Raw genomic sequence first — 22,235 nt, forward strand, 5'->3', positions numbered from 1 at the left:
ACATACTCAAAAAGAAATGAGGAAACTGCCAGTCTGAAGTTTACCAATGTCAGAAAACAAAAACAACAGCAAATGAACCAATATCATTATGTTTTCTTAAGCCACATATAGAATTTATATATATATATATAAATAAATAAATATATATATATATATATATATATATATATATATATATATATATATATATATATATATATATATGTATATATATGTAAAAACGAACAAAGCTATTGCATATTTATATTGCAAAATTATATATTAAACATTTATTTTGTTCTTTTATTTGCTATTTTAGGTAATTGCATTATTTTGGTTTTCAGCAGAAGTTTATTAGAGTCGATAAAATTGTATAAAGTTTTTCAAAATTTTTAAATTTTTGCTATGCGTTCTTAGGAAAACCATGTAAATTAAAAGGTTATCGCATTGCCAAAGGAACTTTCTAAAAATAATTTTTCTGCATTCGCTGTTGTTATTAAATACTATTTTTGAGTCTTTCCCAAAAAAAAAAAGAAAAGTAAATTGTAAATAGTTGCACCAAGAGTAAAAAGAGATCAAAGCATAAATTATAATTGTCCTCAACATAAATTAATTGTTCTAATCGGCTAATTTTCCTCAGGAGAAAGATAGAAATAATGAATAGATTTTACGTTACATTTTATTTATTAAGTATATTTTAAGGAAAACTTAAGTATGCTTGCAGAAAAGATCAAATGCTTAGAAATATACTCAAAATAAAGCAAATAGCACCTAAAATAGAGTCCAAATAAATATTGAGCATGTTACATAGAGTTTGATATTAGCAAAGAATGTTGCAAGCAGCTCGCCAAATAACTTGAAAATCAGGTCCAGGAATAATCACACAGCAAATTCGGATATATTTTGACATAAATATTCTATTTACATCAAAATCAAACGAATAAAAATTGCTTTAAATGCTGTGCAACAGCCTCTTGTAAGTTTAAAAATAAATATTAAGTTTTATTTTTTTTGAGCAACGCAATAGCAATAAATGTGAACATATTTTAATAAATAAATTTTTAATAAATAAATTTTCAATAAATGTGAACATATTTTAAAGAAAAACACAATATTTTTTAATCTTGACATGTTTCGTAGTTAACATACTGCATTTTCAAAAGATAAAACTACAATTTAAAACTCTGGATATAAATATAAAATCAAAATTTGAAGACATTACAGAGAAATATTTACAGACAAATAGAATTGTTACAAACCAATAAAAATTATAATACAAATTATGAAATAAATTAGAAAAAAATAGCAAAAAAAAACAACAAACAAGATAGATAAATTTGTATTATAATGAACAGTTTGTTTATTTGAAGGTTTTCCCATTTAATATGGAGTGCTTCTTTAATTTTCAATTAGTTTTTGTTAGAAGCAGTATCCAAAATTTTAAAACAATTATAGTTACTTAGATTTTTACAATTAACAGATGAAATTAAATGCTTATAAACGTTAGATTGATTGTCACTTGTAAGATGCTCATGATAAGACTATGATAAGGGCATAAAAATCTATCTAATGTTTTAAAAAATAACCAATATCCACCTAAAATAATTGACACTGAAATTAAATTATTTGTTGATAAAAAGTTAAATCCATCTGTGATAAATAGTATTGAAAATCATAATATAAGTTATTATAAGCTTCCATTTATAGGATTTTACTCAAATTTTACTAAATCTAAAGTTAATAAAATAATTAAAAAATATTGTAAAGATGTTATAATTAATTTAATTTTCACTACCTACAAATTACAAAACAGTTTATGTATAAAAGATCCACTTCCTAAGCTGCTCAAATGCAATGTTGTTTACAAATTTTCTTGTGCTGGATGTAATGCAAGTTATATTGGGGAAACCTCCAGACACTTAACAACAAGGATTCATGAGCATCTTACAAATGACAAACAATCTAATGTTTATAAGCATTTAATTTCATCTGTTAATTGTAAAAATCTAAGTAACTATAATTGTTTTAAAATTTTGGATACTGCTTTTAACAAAAACAAATTGAAAATTAAAGAAGCACTCCATATTACAGTGCTGGCCAAAAAGATCCGACCACGCATTGTTTATCTATGTATACAGTATGTACATTGTAGTGTAGGCGCTTTCCTCGGAATTTCACCATCACGCTTTACATGTGTGATTGGCTAGTTATCAGCCAATCAAAGCAGTTGTACCATTGTTATATATACCATCGCATGCGTGGCTGTGAATTACTATTTGCATTTGACTATGGCGACAACATCACCTGGAAAACGTGCTTAAATACAACTTTTGATGGAAGACGAGAAGTCTGAACGTGCGATTGCCGCACGTTTGCAAATGCCTAAGATGACTGTTCACGATGTCATTAAGCACAAGGACCCACTGGCATCATCTTCACAAATTATCAATGAACTGCCTCCTGATGTGAATGTGAGCTCTCCAACCATTCGGCGACGTCATGTGGACAATTTTAGTCTTCGATCCTTTCGCGCTGCATTAAAACCACGACTATCTCAGAAAATATTCGTGACCGCCTCAAATTTTGTAAAGCACATAAAAATTGGACCGTGGCAATGTGGCGACGTGTCATGTTCTCAGAGGAATCGCAGGTGAAACAATTTGCTACGCATAAAGTGAATGTTCGATGGCCAGCAAACACACGCTACAATGCCCGTTATGTTGCTCCAGCGGTAAAATATTGCCCTGCAATTATGATTAGGGGAGCAATTACTGCCAGAGGTCGAGCGGGAATCCATCTCATGCCGCCAGGTGAAACTATCAAAGCTGTTAATTATTTGCAAATAATAAACGAAAATGTTTCTATTTGGCTCAGAACTCGCAACTGTGACATATTTATGCATGACGGCGCGCCATGTCATCAGACAAAGATCGTCAAAACATGGTTTCAAAAGAATTCCATCAATGTTCTTGCTTTGTGGCCTAGCTCGTCACCGGATTTAAACCCAATCGAAAATTGCTGGGTAAAATTGAAAGCAGAAGTGACAAAAGCAAACTCAACGTCGACGACAAATTTGAAGGAGGATATACTGGAGGCGTGGTCCCAAAAAATAACGTCTGATTACTGTGACTCTCTTGTTGCCTCTATGCCTCGAAAAATAGAAGCTGTCCTCAAAAACGGAGGAAGACATTCGAGGTACTAGAAACTCTTTTCTGATGTGAGCTACTTGTTGGTTTCTTCGAAAGTGTGTCATTGACTTATGTGAATGTTGTTTATTGCGTTTAATTCAATCATATTATCATTAAATTGAAGTGGTATTACGTTTCTGTCTAAAAACCTTAGTGGTCGGATCTTTTTAGCCAGCACTGTAAATGGGAAAACCCATCTTTAAATAAACGAACTGTTCATTATAATATAAATTTGTCTAGTTTTTTTTTTTTTTTTAAATTTACTTATAATTTTATTTTTATTTTTTTGCTATTTACGGTATCATAAATTGTATTATAATTTTATTGGTTTGTAACAATTCTATTTGTCTGTTAATATTTCTCTGTAATGTCTTTAAATTTTGATTTTATATTTATATCCAGTGTTTTAAATTGTAATTTTATCTTTTGAAAATGTAGTATGTTAACTACGAAACATGTCAAGATTAAAAAATATTGTTTTTTTCTTTAAAATATGTTCAAATATTAAGTTTATAATAAAATTAGAAACTTTGACTTAATGATCAGAGGCTGTATTCACATCCTCTTCATTGAGACAAGCAGTGCGTTTTTTAAAAATGTTTTATTCGAGCATTTGAAAACGAAATGTTAAAAATTAAATTAAAAAATAATAAAACATCTATTCAAAACAATTTATTAAACTATTGAATAAAGTCAACATTATGAATGTCTAATAGATGCTAGCACGTTCATCAAGCAATCGAAATCAGTTAATTGATGCATTCGTAATCAAGATCAATATTTCCGTACCTTTTCCTCCTCAAACTTGTAAAATATAAATTGTGAAGCTCCCCGAGATTTGTACTAGGGCCCCTTCTACTTTTCAATTATGCTAACGAGTTTAACAAATTTCTAATTTTATTAGAGTAACATTTGTTATTGACACCAATCTTATACAGTATTATTTTACTTTAAAAGTAACATTTTTTTTTAACTAGTCGAAATCTCAAACTTATTTATATTTTATAAACTATTAAAATTATAAAAACTAAATGGACTCTTTTCTATTCAAAGCCGTAAAAAAAAACTATTAAAATCAAAATTATATTAAAATCGAAAAAAAAAATTAATACTAATCAATTGGCATTGTATTAACTTTGTTTTTTTAACACCAAATCAATAATAATGATAAAAAAAAAAAATAATGATAAAAGAATTGGTATATTCTCAAATATACGTTAAAAAGATTTAATAAAAAAGCCCCCATAAAAATTTTACATGGAGATTTCTTATTAAAAGTCTGTGCAGCTAAACCTCTAAAAATATTGGAATATGATACAAAACAAGAAAATTTGGGTAAAAACATAAACTAATTCAATTACATCATCGCTATATTAATCATAAATATATTGCTTAACCTAAAAAAAGTAAATCTTTTTAAGAAACGTCTTGCACGCCTTTTTAATTTTAAATATAAAAATTTGTACTAGTTCAAAAGTATTTGAAATGTATTTTGAAATGAATGTTTCAAATATATATCAACTTAATTGTTTTAATGTTCATTATTTTACATTTAAATGTAGGTTGAGCTTAACCCTGATAACAAAACGGTTTTAAAACCTTATCAGGCAAATTTTTTTTTAATGTTATTTAGGTGCCCCAAGAAGACCTAACGGTCTTGTCACAGAGCACCGTGGAAGTGCATTTAACCAGGAAGTTCACGCCTCCTTCCTTACTGTGACGCGAAAATATATTCAAAGCTCGTTTTGAACCTGGGTCTCCTGCTTATAAAGCAAGCGCTCTAACCACTGTGCCACGGCCGCAAAGAATTTAGGCAAATTTTTTTATAACATACCGCAAAACTTAAGCTATTTTTTTTTTTTTTTGTATGTAGATTCTCAAAGGAACCTAATGATCTTATCATAGAGCACCGTAGAATACGCATTTAACCAGAAAGTTCATGTCTCCTTTCTTACTAATGTAAAATATATAGCCAAAGCTAGCTTCAAACAGTAGACATTCAGTTCTGAAGCCAGAACTCTAACCACTACATTTTTTTTTTCTAAAATTTTATTTGGTGCCCCAAGAAGTTCTTGCGGTCTTATCACAGAGCACCGCGGATGAGCATTTAATTGGAAGTTCACGCTTCCTTCCTAACCGATGTCGCAAAACTTGCCCAGAGGTGGGGTTTGAACCACGGATCCTTCGTATTAGAGACAAGTGCGCTACCACTGCGCCACGGCTGCTCATCACGGCTGCCGTACCTTTGAACTGTCTTTAAAAACTGATTTTTACCAAAAATGAAATTATAACTTAAAAAAAAAAAGTGCTTTCATAAAAGATAAATATTTTAAAAGTTTTTTTTGGAGTTCATATTATTGGATCCATTTTTGTCAACAAGCTATAACTTTTATAAATCTTCATCACTGTTTGCTATTTCGATTATAAACAGAAGGGCGCAATGGACGCCCTTCTGTTTATAATCGAAACAGCATTCTATACATTCTCTTTTCATTACCAAGATACATTCTCTTCATTCCCAAAAAAAACTTCAAGCAAAAAGTTCTTTATGCATCCAACATTTTCGCTGACTCCGATATTAGCAAGAGAATTGTTTGACACGCGTGCAATTTTAGATTTTTTTTTTTTAACAATGACAATGATTATTCTTTTGGGTTACCTTATTGGTTGATATCCCTCTCTCAAGGTCTTTTTTTGTATCGCATTTTTTTATTTTTTGCGTCGCATTTTTTTATTTAAGATTTGTTATAAGCCTTTTATATGCCGTGTTTCCACGTTTGATTAATATCTCGAAATTATACTTTTTAAGAAATTAAGTTTAATAAAATTCAAATTATAAAAAAATATTTTTCAAATTTTAAAATTTTGAAATAATTTCAAAATATTCAAATCGTCAGCCGAGAATCAAGAATCAAAAAGTATGTCAAATTTTTGTATTTCCGAGAAAATCAAGTTTTAAAATTAAATTTGTAAATTATGTCCGTCTAATTTTTTAAATATTATTAAAAGTTGTATCATTTTTGAGACTAGATTTATTGGACACATACTCAATTGATTGTTGAATATTTATTGATAGTAAACTTGGTTCTCGGCTGACGAAATGTTAAATTTAAGTAAAATTTGTTTTTATTTTGGTTTTGAAGATGCGATTATGTGAAAAATAAAACCTTAATTAGGGAGGATGTAGCACTTGTATACAAATATTTGTGATACAAATATTACAAATATTTGTATACAAGTGCTAGTATATGTATGAATAAAAAAATAGTTTCATTCAGGCTGGATTCATAGTTTTTCATGTTCAAGATTGTATGTGAAATAAATGTTTTACATAAAATTACGTCGATTAGGAACATAAATACCTCTAAATTTATGATGAACACGTGACCAATGTTTCTGACCCCGCGCGAGAGTAGTAGGATTTTCTTAAAAACTTTTTATGTTTTTTAAAATTAAATCAAAATGTTTGATATAAATTAAATTTAAAAAAAGAGTACTTATTGACGTGTTTGGCCGTGTAAAGTACCTATTGAAGTGTCGACTGTGAAGAAAATGCATCTTACTAAAACGAAATAACTGTAAACTTTACATGGTCTTCACTTCTATACAATGTTTTTAGTCGTGGTTTGAAAACAAGCAACTAAACAGTGTCGCGAAAGATTTTAAAATAAAAATTTGCTACAATAAAATCAAAAAAATTATTTATAAAATATTACACTATATAAATACAAAAATTGCTTATATATATACATAAAAAAAAAATGACAAAAAAAAATCATCTAAAGATTAGTTTCATTAATTTCTTTCTTGAGAAAGACTTCCTTTTGTATAAGATTATTCTGAAAAGCTAAACCTTCATCATTAATGCTGCTGTTACTAGAAGTTTCAAAACTGCAACAATTCAAAGACGAGGATATTGAAGAATTGCGTGATTTGGAAATTGGATATTGAAGAATTGCGTGATTGCTGTTACTAGGAGCTTCAAAACTGTAACAATTCAAAGACGAGGATATTGAAGAATTGCGTGATTTTGCCTTGAAAAAAAAAAATTTTGTTTGTAATAACTCAAAAAAAGTTTTTGTAATGTATTAAATAGGATGGGTCAAAAACTAAATATTTACAAATCTGCGAGTTGCAACATATGACATATATTTCAACTCAAATATTTGTAAATATGTAGTTTTTGACCCACCATATTTTTCAAAATTGTATATAATGTACAAATTTAATAAGTACATACTAATGATATGCCTTATTTATTCCCGATTTTGGGGTCATTCAGGAAAGTATAAATCATACAAAAAAAATGATGAGTAAACTTTATGGTCATAATTAAAACTACTCAACATATTTAGTATTTACGAATAAAAAAAAAAAAAATTAATGCATAATATTAATTAGTTATTATTTTTATTATTGTTTAGATATTCCTTTTTTCACAGTTCACGCTCACACATGAAAGTCCAGAGTAATTTTATTTTATTTACTGGATGTCATTATGAAACAATGTCTTAAATCATTTATTTGATTAAAAAGTGGCGTACCGCTCTTATTATTTTTTTAAATCATACACAAAAATATCAAACATTCTGCTTTTTTACAGCGTTATAAGAACTTTTTTCATTTAATATATTCACACAAATAAAACAAAACATTTTTATTAGATTAAATAATTAAAGACAAACAGTTCTTCAAAGTTAAATTGAATATCTCTACAAATGTTTGCTATTGTAATCAACAAAGCAGTTTTAAAAACTATGAGCGACTAATCCATCTTTAAAACATTTCCAAAGAGAATTAAAAAAGATAATGAGCAAACCCTGTAACTTGTTTCTTGAGGAGTTGCAGCTTCATTTGTTGGAATGAGTTCTTAAATCAGTGCACTGCATGGTCCGGATACAACAGGTTCGCGGACCATTTCTAAACCTTTGGTCCTATTTTAGATTATTTTATATAATATCATGTTAATTTAGCTATATTTTTAGTTCCTTAAAATGACACAAGCATTTAAATGCTTATGCTAGACGACTTACTAATATAACAAATAAGCTTAAGAGAATTTTTTTGATAAATAAATTCTTAAATTGGGTGAAAATTAAGACATGTAAAGAAAAATAGTCATGCAAAGCTTGTACGGTTAATCTAAACATTTATTTATATTTAGTGGGTGTCCTCTTTCGTATTTAAAATGGATTGGGCATACATTAGGGTGGATCGTTTTAAATTTTTTTTATATTTTATGGGAAATATTAACAGTGATGACATTTGATCTAAAACCCGAATCAGTGCTGCTTCTGCTGCATGCTGACTTTTTATTAAGTTATTCTTGTGTAGGAATAAATGTAAATATGTTCTCTTGCTGTTTTAGCAATTTCATTTTCATTTTTGTATTTAAAATATTATCTAGTAACTCTAAATAATATTTAATAACACTAGATGCAACTAGCATAGTAAAGCAGCAATACTGCAATTTCATCTTACGTAGTATCATACCATACATATCATTATATCATCTTGAGTATCAATATTAGGTGGTGATTTTAGCTTGAATCTTATACAAACCTTTTATAATTTTCTCATCAACAAGTCAACTTACTTTGTTCCAACATTCTCAATTATCATTATCATAATTAGGATCAGAATCTTCTTCATTTTCATTCTCCTCATCATTGATTAGTTTTTCTTGAGTAATTTTCTATAATTGCCTTAAAATTCATCTATATAAAGATGAATTTTAAGGCAACAACAAAGTTAATGGATAGTTCTTACCCTATTTTATTCATAACTGATGCACCACCAGTAACACCTCCAAAGACATTGAGCTTATTTGAGTTTGCTTAGTTCCTAAGTCGATCATAAGGGATTTTGAGTCTTTAGTCTTTATAACCATTTATAATATTTTGACTCTCGGCAAAAGTTTAAAAAGAATACAATCTACAGCTATTAAACATCTTTAACGTTGTTACTAACTTTATTAAAGTAAGCAACGATACTCAGCTGTATATTTTAACTTTGTTAAAACAGCTTTGGTTAGAAAAATTTTATGTTTGTGGTAAAAATAATACAAGAAACTTGTGATTGCACTCAAATATCGATTTATCTCAACTACTAGTTAAGTATGCTTCCAAACTTTGGAAAACTTTTTTCCACATCAAAAATGACAGTCAGGTTATTGAAAGTCATTTTTTACTGATGCACTGTTAATGTAACACACAAGAAAATTGAAAAAAAAAAAGCAAAAAAAAAACTTGTAGTCCCAAAATTTAATTGGTACATTAATATTTAAAATAGCAAGTTAATTGGTACATTCATGTTTAAAATAGCAATTTAATTGGTAGATTCATATTTAAAATAACAATTTAATTGGTACATTCATATTAAAAAAAACAATTTAATTGGTACATTCATATTTAAAATAACAATTTAATTGGTACATTTATATTTAAAAAAACAATTTAAAAAAAGCTTATAAAAATTTTATAGAAAAAAAAACTTGTTAGTACTATAAAAGTCTTACTTTTCTACAGTGGTTAGGGTAACAACCAATATGAGTACCATCTTTGAGTTTTTCACAAAGTAAACAAAATTTTCTCTTTTGTTCTGCTATTTCAGGTGTTTCTCTCAAGATTTTAGAAAATATGGTTGAAAAGTGAGTTTGTATTCCATAAAGGTTTAGAAGAAATAAATCCAATAAAGAAGGAAGAAAATATTTTCGTTGGTAAAGATAACGAGGAACAAATTCATAACCACTATCAAAGTAAACTGCAATGTATTTACTTTTGCTATTACTATCCATTACTTGACTATTGAGAACTAGATGATCTAGCACAAATTTATAATGTTTGTGATTTTCATAGGGTGAATCTAAAACAATATGAATCAATATTGAAAACAACAATATTAATTACAATAATAATAATAATAAAATAAATAAGAATAATAATAGTATTGATAACTTTAATTGTTATAATTAAAAAAATCATCAATAAAAATTCAAAAAATATCAATAACATCAATCATTATTAACAATTTAACCAATAATCAAAACAATGTCAGTTTCAATAATCGCACAGCATTCGCGACAAGCATTGTCATTCCAGAGAATAAATTAAAGATAAATTTTTATGAAGATTACAAATAAATAGCGTTAGTAACAATAACAAATTACATCAAAAAAATCTCATTAATTAAATTATTACTCATTGGCTCTGTACACAGTACAACTACATAATCAGCTTTTTCAAAGTCTTCAAGTAAACCTGCCAAACCTTCAACTGCTTCTTTTTGAGGCTGAAAGATATCGACTAAAACATTTATTCCTTTAGAACACATAATTTTACCAAGTGCAAACACTAATTCCTCTAATATACCACAACCATGAGGGTACGCTATCATAACATATATATCTAAAAATAAAAATATTCATTATTCTTATTAGGAAAAGTTCACTCAAATCTTTATTAAAAAAAATTTAAACTTATTTTTTAATTTTTTAAATTTTTTATAATTTGTTCAATCAACATTTGAAAAAAATTAAACAATTTAAAAGCGTTTACTATCGTAAACTGCATTGTCAAACATGTAGGTTACTATATATTTTTTATTATATATATTTTATATTGTTTTATAGATTTTATCTTTCCATTTGTGAAGATAAAGTATATCAAAATTGTATATTTTTATGATTTACAACTGGTAATAGTAAACACTTGTAAAACAAAGCTATTGTCATTTATTTGTTACTAGCCTTCTGCTACCCTTTGTCATCAGTCAATTTTTCAAAAATTTACTTAAAGTTCCACAGATGAAACAAACATGATCAACTAAGGTCTTTGGCCACCACCACCAATACTACCGCCAACAGTCAATTTTATGACTGATTAAGAAAACCATAGTGATAGACCCCTTAGTGATAGACAATTATCACTAAGGAGTTATCCATAAATTATGTCACAAAGATTTTGACACTTTTGGACGCTCCTTCACCTCCTATTAACTAATCGTCATTCTTTACTGTCCTCCCCCCTACCCCAAAAATAAAATAAAAAATTATGCAACAAATTTGTACCCCCCCTCCTTAAATTTTTTTGTTTTTGTTGTTTTAAATACAATAATATTTTTAATTTTCTTAACTGCTTTTAGTTATCTAATGAATAAATTTCAATACATATAAACTTTAATTATTACTCAATATTACTTTAAAAGTCATTATTTGAACACGCATACAAATAGTAAACCCACAAAAAACTATTATTTGCAGGAAAATAATTTAATTCTTTATCTTTTACCCTCTTATTATAATTCCATAGAATAAACTTGCAAATTTTAAGTCAATCATGGGTGCAGGTTCAATTTTCTCTTAAGAGATTGAAATGGTATATTTTGATGTTTTATTTTAAAATATTTTTTAATGTTCAAAATATTATTGTTGTTTGATTATAACTATATTTATTTATTTATTATTTATATTATTTAAAGTTTCATAAAATAATAATCTTTGCGTACATAGATTGACTGATATGGCCGCAGCCGCAATGTAGTTACAAACATTGACCAATGTAATACACCCTATTTCCCCCATACCTATTTAAGTCAGTCGATTGACTGACTTAAATAGGTATGGAGGAAGTAGAGTGTATACAAGGTGAGGAAAAAGTTCCCATACAAAAATATATATGGCAAAAACAGCAAAAGTTCATGTACAAGACGAGAAACAAATCACACTTTAATTTAAAACAAAAAAATACTAAAAAAAACTAAAAGAATACGAAGGAATACAAAAGAATACTAAGAACACACTATTGAAAGAAAACACCTGCAGATAATTTTTTTAAATTATACTTTTGTACGGGAACTTTTTCCGCACCCTGTATATATATATATATATATATATATATATATATATATATTTTTGCACTCCTATAATTCAAATTAGAGTTATATAACAGTGACTGAACAGACAAGTAACCACTGAAGATTTATTATTTAATTGTGCAATTGTGTGCATAAATCAACTGAGGGTTTATGATTTTGGCTAGGCACTATTTTAATCAATAGTTTTTCTAATTTTATAGATAAAAAAAAAATGTTGTGTCACAAAATTTATTACTCCTATCCCACTCTAACAAACCTTCACAAAATTGGTAACCCCTTCCCTCTAATGCGTGACGTAATTTGTGGATGACACCTAAACACTTATATATAATAATATTTTTTGATAAAAAAATATTTTACATAAGGTACACTGAAACAGTTATACTAAAATAAAATTTTACAACATTTACCAAACATTTAATTAGATACTTTGATAAATGGACTTTGAAGTGACTTTCAAAGATGCAGCAAAAATAAGCTAACTGCTTTTAAAAAACTAAATAACTGCTTTTAATAAACAAAAATAACTGCTTTTAAAAGAAGAAGTAAAGTCATCAAAAAATTATAAGAAAATACTGTAAGACAACCAGGCATGCAAAGTCCTATCAATTATTAGGGACCCCAGACACTAGGGTCAAAAAAAAGGGAGATGCAAAAGTCCCTGAATTGCTAGAGTGGACTACATAAAGTTTCAACTATGCTGGAAAAAAATATAATTTATTTTAGATTTCATTTATTTGCTCAAAAAATAACTATTTTTTTTTAAGTTGAAGGTATTTCTACTAATATAGTTTATATAAAGAAGTTTACATGGGGATAGTGATTGTTATTTCCTAACAATGAATTGTTACAATGATGCTAATTTGTTAACAGGAAAATAGAAACAATAAAACTAGATCATCATAGTAAAAACTTTTTTACTTAGTAGTTTTATGAAGCAGTTGAAGTTGCCTTGGATCCAAAATAATTTCTTGTCATTTGATTTAAACTCTGCAAGATTTAAAAAACTGTTGACAATTATGAAAAATTCATTATTCCTTAGGTTTATGTATGTAATATATATTATCAATATTTTGCCAAAAATAATCGATTGCAGCCTTTACTAGTTTGAAACCAATTATATCAAGAAGCTGAACTCAGGTACAATTACAATTTTTATTTCTACTTATTTTCTAAGTGGAAAAGTATTAAACAAAAAAAACACATAAAAAAACAAAAAACAATTGAGAAAAATGCGACATAATAACATAAATAACTTACCATCTTTAAGAAAAACATTTTGAATGTTCGACTCTTCTAATGAATGACATCTCCTATATTTGAACACTTGAAGTTTTTTAAGCAAAAAGATGAAATCCCTTATAAACTTTACTGCCAAAGCCAAACATATAGACAAAACTGCAACCAGCGCCGCAACTGTGATATAAATAGCAATTTTGTTTTCTGCTGTTTTCTTTTCATTTTTTCTAAACTTTTCTAAAAGCAGTTAAATATTTTGAAAGCTCTAAGCATTAGAAAATTAAATTTATTATATAACAATAAATTATATTATAAATTTATATTTAATCATATATAAAATCATATAATCAATTTGAAAATAAGTTTTCCTTTGATGATTAAAATACCTCTTGTCTAAAAGGTCATTCATTGAATTAACTCAAAATCAATATATTTTAAAGAAATATGTATGTCTTCAAAACATAATATATTAGGTTCTGAAGACATACATATTTCTGAAAACCCGAAAGTTCTGTCCGCTTATATAAATACAATTTTTGACGCACTAGTACATCTTTATTTGGCTCATTGTTTTTATATTTTAAAGTATTCATACAGAAGTAGCAAAGTAACTCAAACAAATTTATTTTTACAAAGAAATGCTACAGAAGTATGTAGAAATTTATTGAAAGTGTTTGATGAAAGTACTGTTTCTGATAGAACATGTAGAAGATGGTTCCGAAAATTTCAAACCTGTGAGTTGAACCTTTCTGATCAGTCACATTCTGGGCATCCATCTTTGATTGATGACAATATTATTAAGAACATATTGGAGCAAGATCCTTTTCTGACAACATCTGAGATTGCAGAAACACTTAAATCAGCTCAGCAAACTATTTCGGTAAACAATACTCGAAAGATAGGATTAGTATGGAAATAATCAAGATGGGTGCTACATGAATTGAGTCAGAAGAATTTAGATGATTGAGTTGTCATATGCACATCTCTACTTGCACGGAACAGAACTGAGCCATTTCTGAACATGATGATATCTGGGGATGAGAAATGGATTACTTACAAAAACATTGTAAGAAAAAGGCCATATTGTGAACCGGGAAAACCTAACGCTTCCACATCTAAACCACATTTGACTCTGAATAAGAGAATGTTGTGTATTTGGTGGGGCATTCAAGGACCAATACATTATGAGCTTTTAAAACCAAATGACAAGCATAGTTCGGAGATGTATTTTCAGCAACTGGATAATTTAAAGACAAAAGTCCAAGAAAAAAAGCCAGGGATGTTTAATAGTAAGAACAACATACTACATCATGATAATGCTAGGACGCATGCTGCTTTAGGGACTTGACAAAAAGTTGCAGAGCTGGGAAATTTTGTCACATTCACCATACTCCCCAGACATAGCGCCCTATCTCCCATACTCTCCAGACTTAGCGACTATCACTTATTTATAGCACCATACTCCCCAGACTTAGCGACTATCACTTATTTTTGTCCTTACAAAAATTCTTGAATGGCAAGAAATTTGAAAATGAAGAAGATATCGAACAAGTACTGGTTTAATTTTGATTCAAAGCATGAAATGTTTTTCAAAAATGGAATATACAAATTACCATCTCGCTGGCAAGATGTCATTGAAAATAATGGCAATTATATCATTCAATAAAGTTTATAGGTGATATCAAAAATTTGTATTTTATTTTGTTTCAAAAATGGACAGAACTTTCCGGTAGACCTAATACTAAATGTTATTAATGGAAATCTATTAAAAAAATTAATTTTAATGTTAAAAATACAGTTGTTAAAATTGTAATATATTTTACAATTGATTAACTCAAAATATAATCATTGTTATTGTATATTGCTTATGTATTAAAAGTGACCTGGTAGTGGTAAAACTCTCAACATGGTATTCCATAAGAAGTTAGTTTACAAACTTCCAAATCAAATCGGGTACTCCTACAAGAAGAGAACCTCAAAGGTTCTGTTATAGCTCTTTATTCTGTAGGAAAGTGCAGCGCAAAACTAATTAAAATTAAAGTTTTCACTGTGTTCTCCTATGGAAAAAAAAAGGAGAATGGAAACCCTAGTTACAGCACCTATTTTTTTCATTATATTTATAAACAATCTTGTTGATAATATGAATTAAATCCAAAAACTGTACAAAAACAACACAAAATACAACACAAAGTTACTTGCTAGAACTATTAAAAATAATGTACTAGCGGATACTACTAAAGTGCAATTTGATGTTAACAAAATTTCTCAACGGATATCAAAATGGCAAATGGATATTAATGTAAATAAAAACAAAACTATGTATATCAGCTGCAGAAATTCAAATACAAAATATAATATAAACATATAGCCAAAAAGTCCAATGAATTATGTTCAACTTATTGGACCATGATCTCAAAATCCAAAGTTCAAATAATTTGAAACAGAAAAATCAAGTTAGTAAATCTTGCTTTACAGCAACCAAATACTTAGTGAGCTAAAGCATACATTTTCCCGTTCTAATCTTTAGAAACTTGATTCACTTCCTACACTAGACTTTAAATAAATTTTTCAATATCACTTTGGAATCCAAATTTTAAGAAATGAAATTAAAAAAACTTTAAAAAAAAAAAAAAAATCAAAAAAGCGCTAAAAAGATTTTCTATGAAATAAAACATCTTACTTTTGAAGAATAATGCAATCATTTAAACTTGGCTAAATTTAAGAGGAAAATGTGGCAACCTCATTAAAAAGAATTGAAAAATTGAAAGAGCTTAATAAAATACATTTGTACCCAGAACCATTATGTTTACCTTCAAAAGGATAACAGTTATTTTGTAAAGAACTAATAAAAAACTACAATCAAAGACAACTTCAAAATTAAATTCACAGAATTGCAAACAAACAGAACAACATAAAGAAGATGACTCAAAATCTATAAATGAGTTTAAGAAAAAAATAGACAAACATCCTTACTACAGCTAGTCAACTAATGTTGACCAGATTTTCAAGATTTAAAAGTGCTATTGCATATCATAGTACATATAATACCATAATTACATAGTTAAATTCATATAGCAGATCTTTAAATTTATGAAACTAGATTTTTTTTTTAACATCTTCACTTCCAACAAAGTTGCAAGCAACCACCATTAGTTGGAAGTTACTGGAAGAGAAAAGATGAAGTTTATAGAAAAAGATAACTGACAGACAACTTAAAAGATTGCAAATTGTTTAAATCAGAAAAACAAGATAAAGGAAGTGAATTCTAAAGAACTTATGTTCGAGGAAAAAAACTAGACAAATACGAATTTTTGGAGCACTTAAGAACAGTCATAGTAAAAGAATGAGATTTGATGACGGGTAACACAAGTAACACAAGAATGAATTTTAGTAGATGTCACAAGAGACACTTGCTCTTCAGAGCAGTGCCCATTATAGTATTTATAGAAAAGAAAAAGAGAAGCAACAACACGACAGTGTGATAAGGGTTGGAGATTGGGTACAAGAGCAGATCCAACTATGTTTACAATGCGTTTTTGCACTTGCACTTTTTGCATCATTTGAAGATCTGCCCCAGAAATAGCAACAGTATTCCATACAAGGATAGATTTAAGGTTTATAGAGATAAAGAATAGAATCCTGAGTAAGAAAGTGGCGAGCACGATAAAGAGATGCAACCTTAGCAGATCCTAATTATGCAACTGATTTGATATATGATTTCCAAGAAAGATCAGAAGTAAGAGTTAATCCTAGAAGATGAAGGGTAGATGACTCATCAAGTACATTAGCGTTTATGAATATAGGAAGATCTAAATTATTGTGAAAATTGGGTTTTATCTAAATTAAAGTTCACCAGCCACTGTGAGCCCCATGCTGTAGCAGAAGTGAGATCTTTTTCAAGCTCAAATGCCTCCTCCAAGCACTCAGACAGTGTTGGCTTCTTATCAAGACAAGAATAAATGGTAGTATCATCAGCAAACAATGCTATCTTAGATGTGAGAATTTCTGGGAGATCGTGTAATGTAAATTAAAATAAGTATAGGGTAAAGCATAGAACCTTGAGGAACCCCTGAAGTTACAGGAAACGAAGAAGAATGCTGTTCATTGAGGACAACTTTTATACTAGGATTGGTAAGGAAGGATTCAATAATCCTATAGATGTTACCTGATACACTGTAAGAAGAAAGCTTATGAAGAAGACCAGCATGCCAAACTTTATCAAAGGTTTAAGAAATGTTAAGAGCAATAGCCTTAACCTCTCTACATCTATCTAATGCACGGTAAAGCCTATTGGTTATTACAGTTAACAAATCGACAGTACAATGAGAAGATCGAATTCCATATTGATGATCAGAAATTAAGTTATTAGATTCAATATGAGAGATTAAGTGTTTGTTAATTAAAGACTCAAAAACCTTGCTTATGATAGTAAGAAGATTAATGGGATGGTAGTAAGACAAGTAAGATGCTGCTTTCCAGCAGGCTGGAAAACAAGACTCTGATAAGCACTTGTTAAATAGTTTTAAAAGTATAGACGACAGCTCTGGAGAACACTTCTGCAAGACTATAACAGGTATGTTGTCTGGACAACAAGCTGTAGAAGAGTCTAAGCAGAAAATCACTTTAGATACAGAGGCTGGTGTGATACGAATGTCAAGCAACAGATCAACCTGTTTGTATTGGCTATATCAGGTAGAATAAAGCTAGTGGAATCAAGAGATGATATTGATGAGAAGTTCTTAGCAAACAATTTAGTTTTGTCTTCAGAAAACTATGAAAAAGAGTGAGGCTTGACTTAGAATTGTCAAGGGGGAATAAAAGATTCCATGCCGTCCTGAATCAAATAAGTTACGTAAGAAGCTTATTTGTTAGTAGGAAATCGAAAGATTTCTATCCAAGGGCCATCACGAAGAAAATCACGGAAAGAGTCCCAGTAAGCTTTAAGGTTGTTGTAAGAGGTTTGATGATAGGGGGATTCTGATGATGAAGAGGAATGAGATAACAGTTTTAGAGAGATCAAACCTTGATCAGAAGCACTGAAAGAAGAATGTGGCAAAGCTGAGCACTGACTAGGATCAGAAACAAGGTTTCTATTTCTAGTACGTTGATTGTTGTGTTTTGAGAATACAAAAAAAATTGAATTGAGAAGACAAAAACTTGGGTTAAAGACAAATATTGTGGGCCTTAAAGCCTGCAGAGTCACTGACACTATATATGACCATATATTGCAGGCTTCAGCAAGAGTAAATGAGTACATGAGCTATAAATAGCCCGTCTAAACCCGTCTTGGTGGCATACGCGGGTCGCCTGCCTAGATAGTCTTGCGCGGGCTTTTTTAAAAAATTAAAATTATTATGTTTTGATCAAATTTTTTTTATTCTGAAATTTTATTTTGTTGATTCTTCATGCCAGGTATAGTAAAAATTTTAATTTTAATAACAAATGTTTTTTTAGCGATAAAAAGACAGAAAAACAACTTGCAAAAAAAAAACAACCTACCGAATGATTATAATTATATTATTATAAATGTTCATTTATTTCTTTTCTTCTTTGTGAATGAAAATGATATAATATATAAACATTTTTACAATCGCTTTACTAACAAGTAGGAGAGCCACAAATCATTTAAGAGATCACAAGACTTTGGTAATTAAACTTCGAATAGTTGGATACTTGTAAAGTATAGATAATAGTTTTTAACCTGAATAACTTGATAACTTTATATCAGACACTCAATTTATACTACAAAAATTAATTAGCAGTCTGTTGATTATAAATGAGGTATTTGATTTTTAATAACGAGTTATATATTAGCATATTAAATAAACTGTCGTTGTCATGAAATAAATTAACCCCCATAATAAATTAACTCCTGTTGCGTAAAAAATTACCCGGGGAGTTAATCTATTTCGAAATAGATTAACTCCCCTTGAACTAAATCAACCCCTGTCGGCGAAACAAATTAACTCCCCATAACAGGTGATGCGGAAGTTATCGGACAAATCCTAATTTCATTATTTGAGCATAATAATTAGTTTTTGTGGTTTTATGTCTTGGCATAAACATTCTATAAAATATAAACTTTATTATTTAAAACACAATTATTTAAAATGAGGTTAATTGCAGCTGAACGAGAATCTTTTCGAAAGCGACTAAAAATGTTTTTTGTAAATAAACCTAATATAAAAAAAAAAAAATCGTAAATCATTTTGAAAAGGAAGGATTTGCTCGAGGAGCAATATATGATAACCTAAAAAGACTTGAAACTGTTCAATCGTTTTCTGATAGAAAGCACCCTGGTCGTCCGACATCCTGGACTGGAGAAAAGAAAGCCGAATTAACGAGACTTGTCAACAATCGAAAAGGGGTCAGTCAGAGAAAAATAGGTATTAAATTTGGTGTAAATCAATCGACAATTGATCGCCAAGTAAAAAAAATGAATATTAAATATAGAAAACGTGAAAAGACTCCAAAATACACTATAGAACAACAAATAAATGCAAAGAAAAGAAGCAGGAAACTAGTTAACCAACTCTATAACACAAAATCGCTTCTAGTCATTGATGACGAAAAATTCTTTTGTTTTGCAGGGGACAACATGCCTGGAAATTCTGGATACAAACAACAAAAAGACATGCCCAGAAAGCGTTCGTTTTATAGGAAAAGAGAAATTTCCAAAAAAATTATTAATGTGGATAGCCATAACTGACCGTGGTATGTCCGAGCGATTGTTTCGCACTTCCAAGGCTGTAGCGATCAATTTATCAATCTATATTAATGAATGTTTAGAAAAACGACTTCTTCCATTTATTCACAAGTATCATGGAGACTTTAACTATTTATTTTGGCCAGATTTAGCAAGTTCTCATTATTCTAAAGATTCTTTAAATTGGATCAACCAATATGTCTATAACGTTGATAAAGAATCCAATTCCCCAAATGTGCCTCAAACACGACCAATTGAAAATTTTTGGGGACATTTGGCACAGAAGGTTTACGAGGGAGATTGGCAAGCTTCAACAGAGTAAGTTTTGATTGATCGCATTAAGCTAAAACTACAAGAAATTGATTTAAACTTTTTACAGTCGCATATGAAAGGCGTCAGAGCAAAATTGAGATCAATTGCAGATGGTGGTGTTTTTTCATATAAAAAATAATATATTTTTATTAAAAGATAAATGCTTTATTTAAAAAAAATATAATAGTAGTTTGTTTTTTTATTTATAAATAAGTTATTGACGTTTTTATTTTGTCCGATAACTTCCGCATCACCCGTTAATATTTTTACTCCCTTGGAACAACTTATACGAATTACAAAAAAAGTATTTTAACTTGATGTTTTCCAAATGATGTTTTTAAATCTGTTAATTAGTTATTGATATGGATATAAATTATATCATATATTAATAGTGGCAATATATATATATATATATATATATATATATATATATATATATATATATTTTTATATAATTTTGCTTCATTTGAGTACCAGGTTGACATACTTTTGAAAAACTTTTTTTTTGAAAATATTAGTGTCTCATTAAATATTCGAGGGTCTTGAGGGACCCCTTAAAATATTTTTTATTCAAAAAAATTTTAAATCTAGTGTTTTTGTATTAGATAGAACACATTAAGGGGGTCTCTGCATACATTTTTTTTAAATGTTGTTTTTTGGGACACCCTAATATATATATATATATATATATATATATATATATATATATATATATATATATATATATATATATATATATATATATATATATATATATATATATATATATATAGGGAAGTGGGGTTATAACAGCCCCCGTAAGGTTTAGATTAATAAAATATATGAAAATAAAAACGACCTGTGTTTTTTTAACAGTGTATTTCAACAACCAACAACAACAACAAAAAAGCTTTTAATTTTAGCAATTTAGAAAAAAATGCAACAGTTTTTGAAAATGTTATTAAAAAAAAACACAAAAATCGCTGGGGGTATACTTTTCGTGGTACAATTTCTGCAGGTGTATCATTTTTTGTTTCTACAGTCTTGTCAACTGTTTGAGCGCTTTTTCTTTTTTTAGTTTTTATAACCATCTTTTTTGCCAGTTCCGCTTTATATGGTAAACTGATGAGTATAGCTGTTTGGCCCGTTTTTCGGCATCGTTTGCGAGTTTGCTGAGTTTTCTCATTCGAAATACTTACAATTTCTGCAGGTGAAGCAATTGTGAAAGAAGCCATAGATGTTGAAGACAAAGTTTCTGATTCAGAGCAAGATGTCAGGGATAATTCTTGCAGTGAAATAGTTTGTGTTTGAGACTTGGTAGTTAGATTTGGTGTTGCTGAATCCATCTCAGGAAATGACCTGTTGGTTGTTTCTGAAGGCTCAAACATCCAATCATTAAAAACTTCAGGATTATGTGGACTTATTCCAGTCTTTTTGAAACAATTTACAGCTGTCAACATGTTTGCAGATTTCATATAAGCTATTCCAAATAGTTCTGGAATCTGATATTCGATCACAACTCTAGGATAATATGTACGCAGCCAAATACTTCATTCAGATAGTTGCTACTAAATGGTGCCATGAAGGAGACATTTAGTGGCTGCAGACGGTGTGAACAATGTGGTGGAAAGCAAATAACAGTAACATAATTTTCACGTGCTTTCATTATGAACTCCATACTTTTTGTATGTGTTGCATGACCATCTAATAACAGCAGTACAGGCCTTTTTTTGGATGGCATTACAAAGGACAGAAAATGGTCAAACCACTTCAAAAATATATCTGCTTGCATCCAACCACTAGGGTGATATGATGCAATAGTACCCAGAGGAGCTTTTTCAATAATATTAACATTCTTGGGAGCTCTAACACGGGGGAAAATAATCAAGGGGGGCACATATATACCAGAGGCACTCATACACATTTCGATTGTTATGATTTTCCCTTGTTCAGCTGAT

At 29.0% G+C, this 22,235-nt stretch overlaps 1 protein-coding gene across 3 annotated transcripts in view; it reads right to left on the minus strand.

Annotated features, from left to right (window-relative positions):
• Positions 1-6,808: 6,808 nt before the first annotated feature.
• LOC136088521 (uncharacterized) overlaps positions 6,809-22,235 on the minus strand; it is a 109,058-nt gene continuing 93,631 nt past the window's right edge. For all 3 annotated transcript variants that reach the window (XM_065812378.1, XM_065812380.1, XM_065812379.1), the window contains exons 11-14: positions 13,302-13,517; positions 10,367-10,573; positions 9,685-10,031; positions 6,809-7,201 (exon numbers count right to left, since the gene is read on the minus strand). In XM_065812378.1, the coding sequence (XP_065668450.1) occupies positions 6,947-7,201; positions 9,685-10,031; positions 10,367-10,573; positions 13,302-13,517 (1,025 nt within the window). In that variant the 3' untranslated portion in view covers positions 6,809-6,946. The remainder of the gene's footprint in view (positions 7,202-9,684; positions 10,032-10,366; positions 10,574-13,301; positions 13,518-22,235) is intronic.

This window comes from Hydra vulgaris, chromosome 12 (genome assembly GCF_038396675.1).
Source record: "Hydra vulgaris chromosome 12, alternate assembly HydraT2T_AEP".
In the NCBI taxonomy this organism is placed as follows: Eukaryota; Metazoa; Cnidaria; class Hydrozoa; order Anthoathecata; family Hydridae; genus Hydra; species Hydra vulgaris.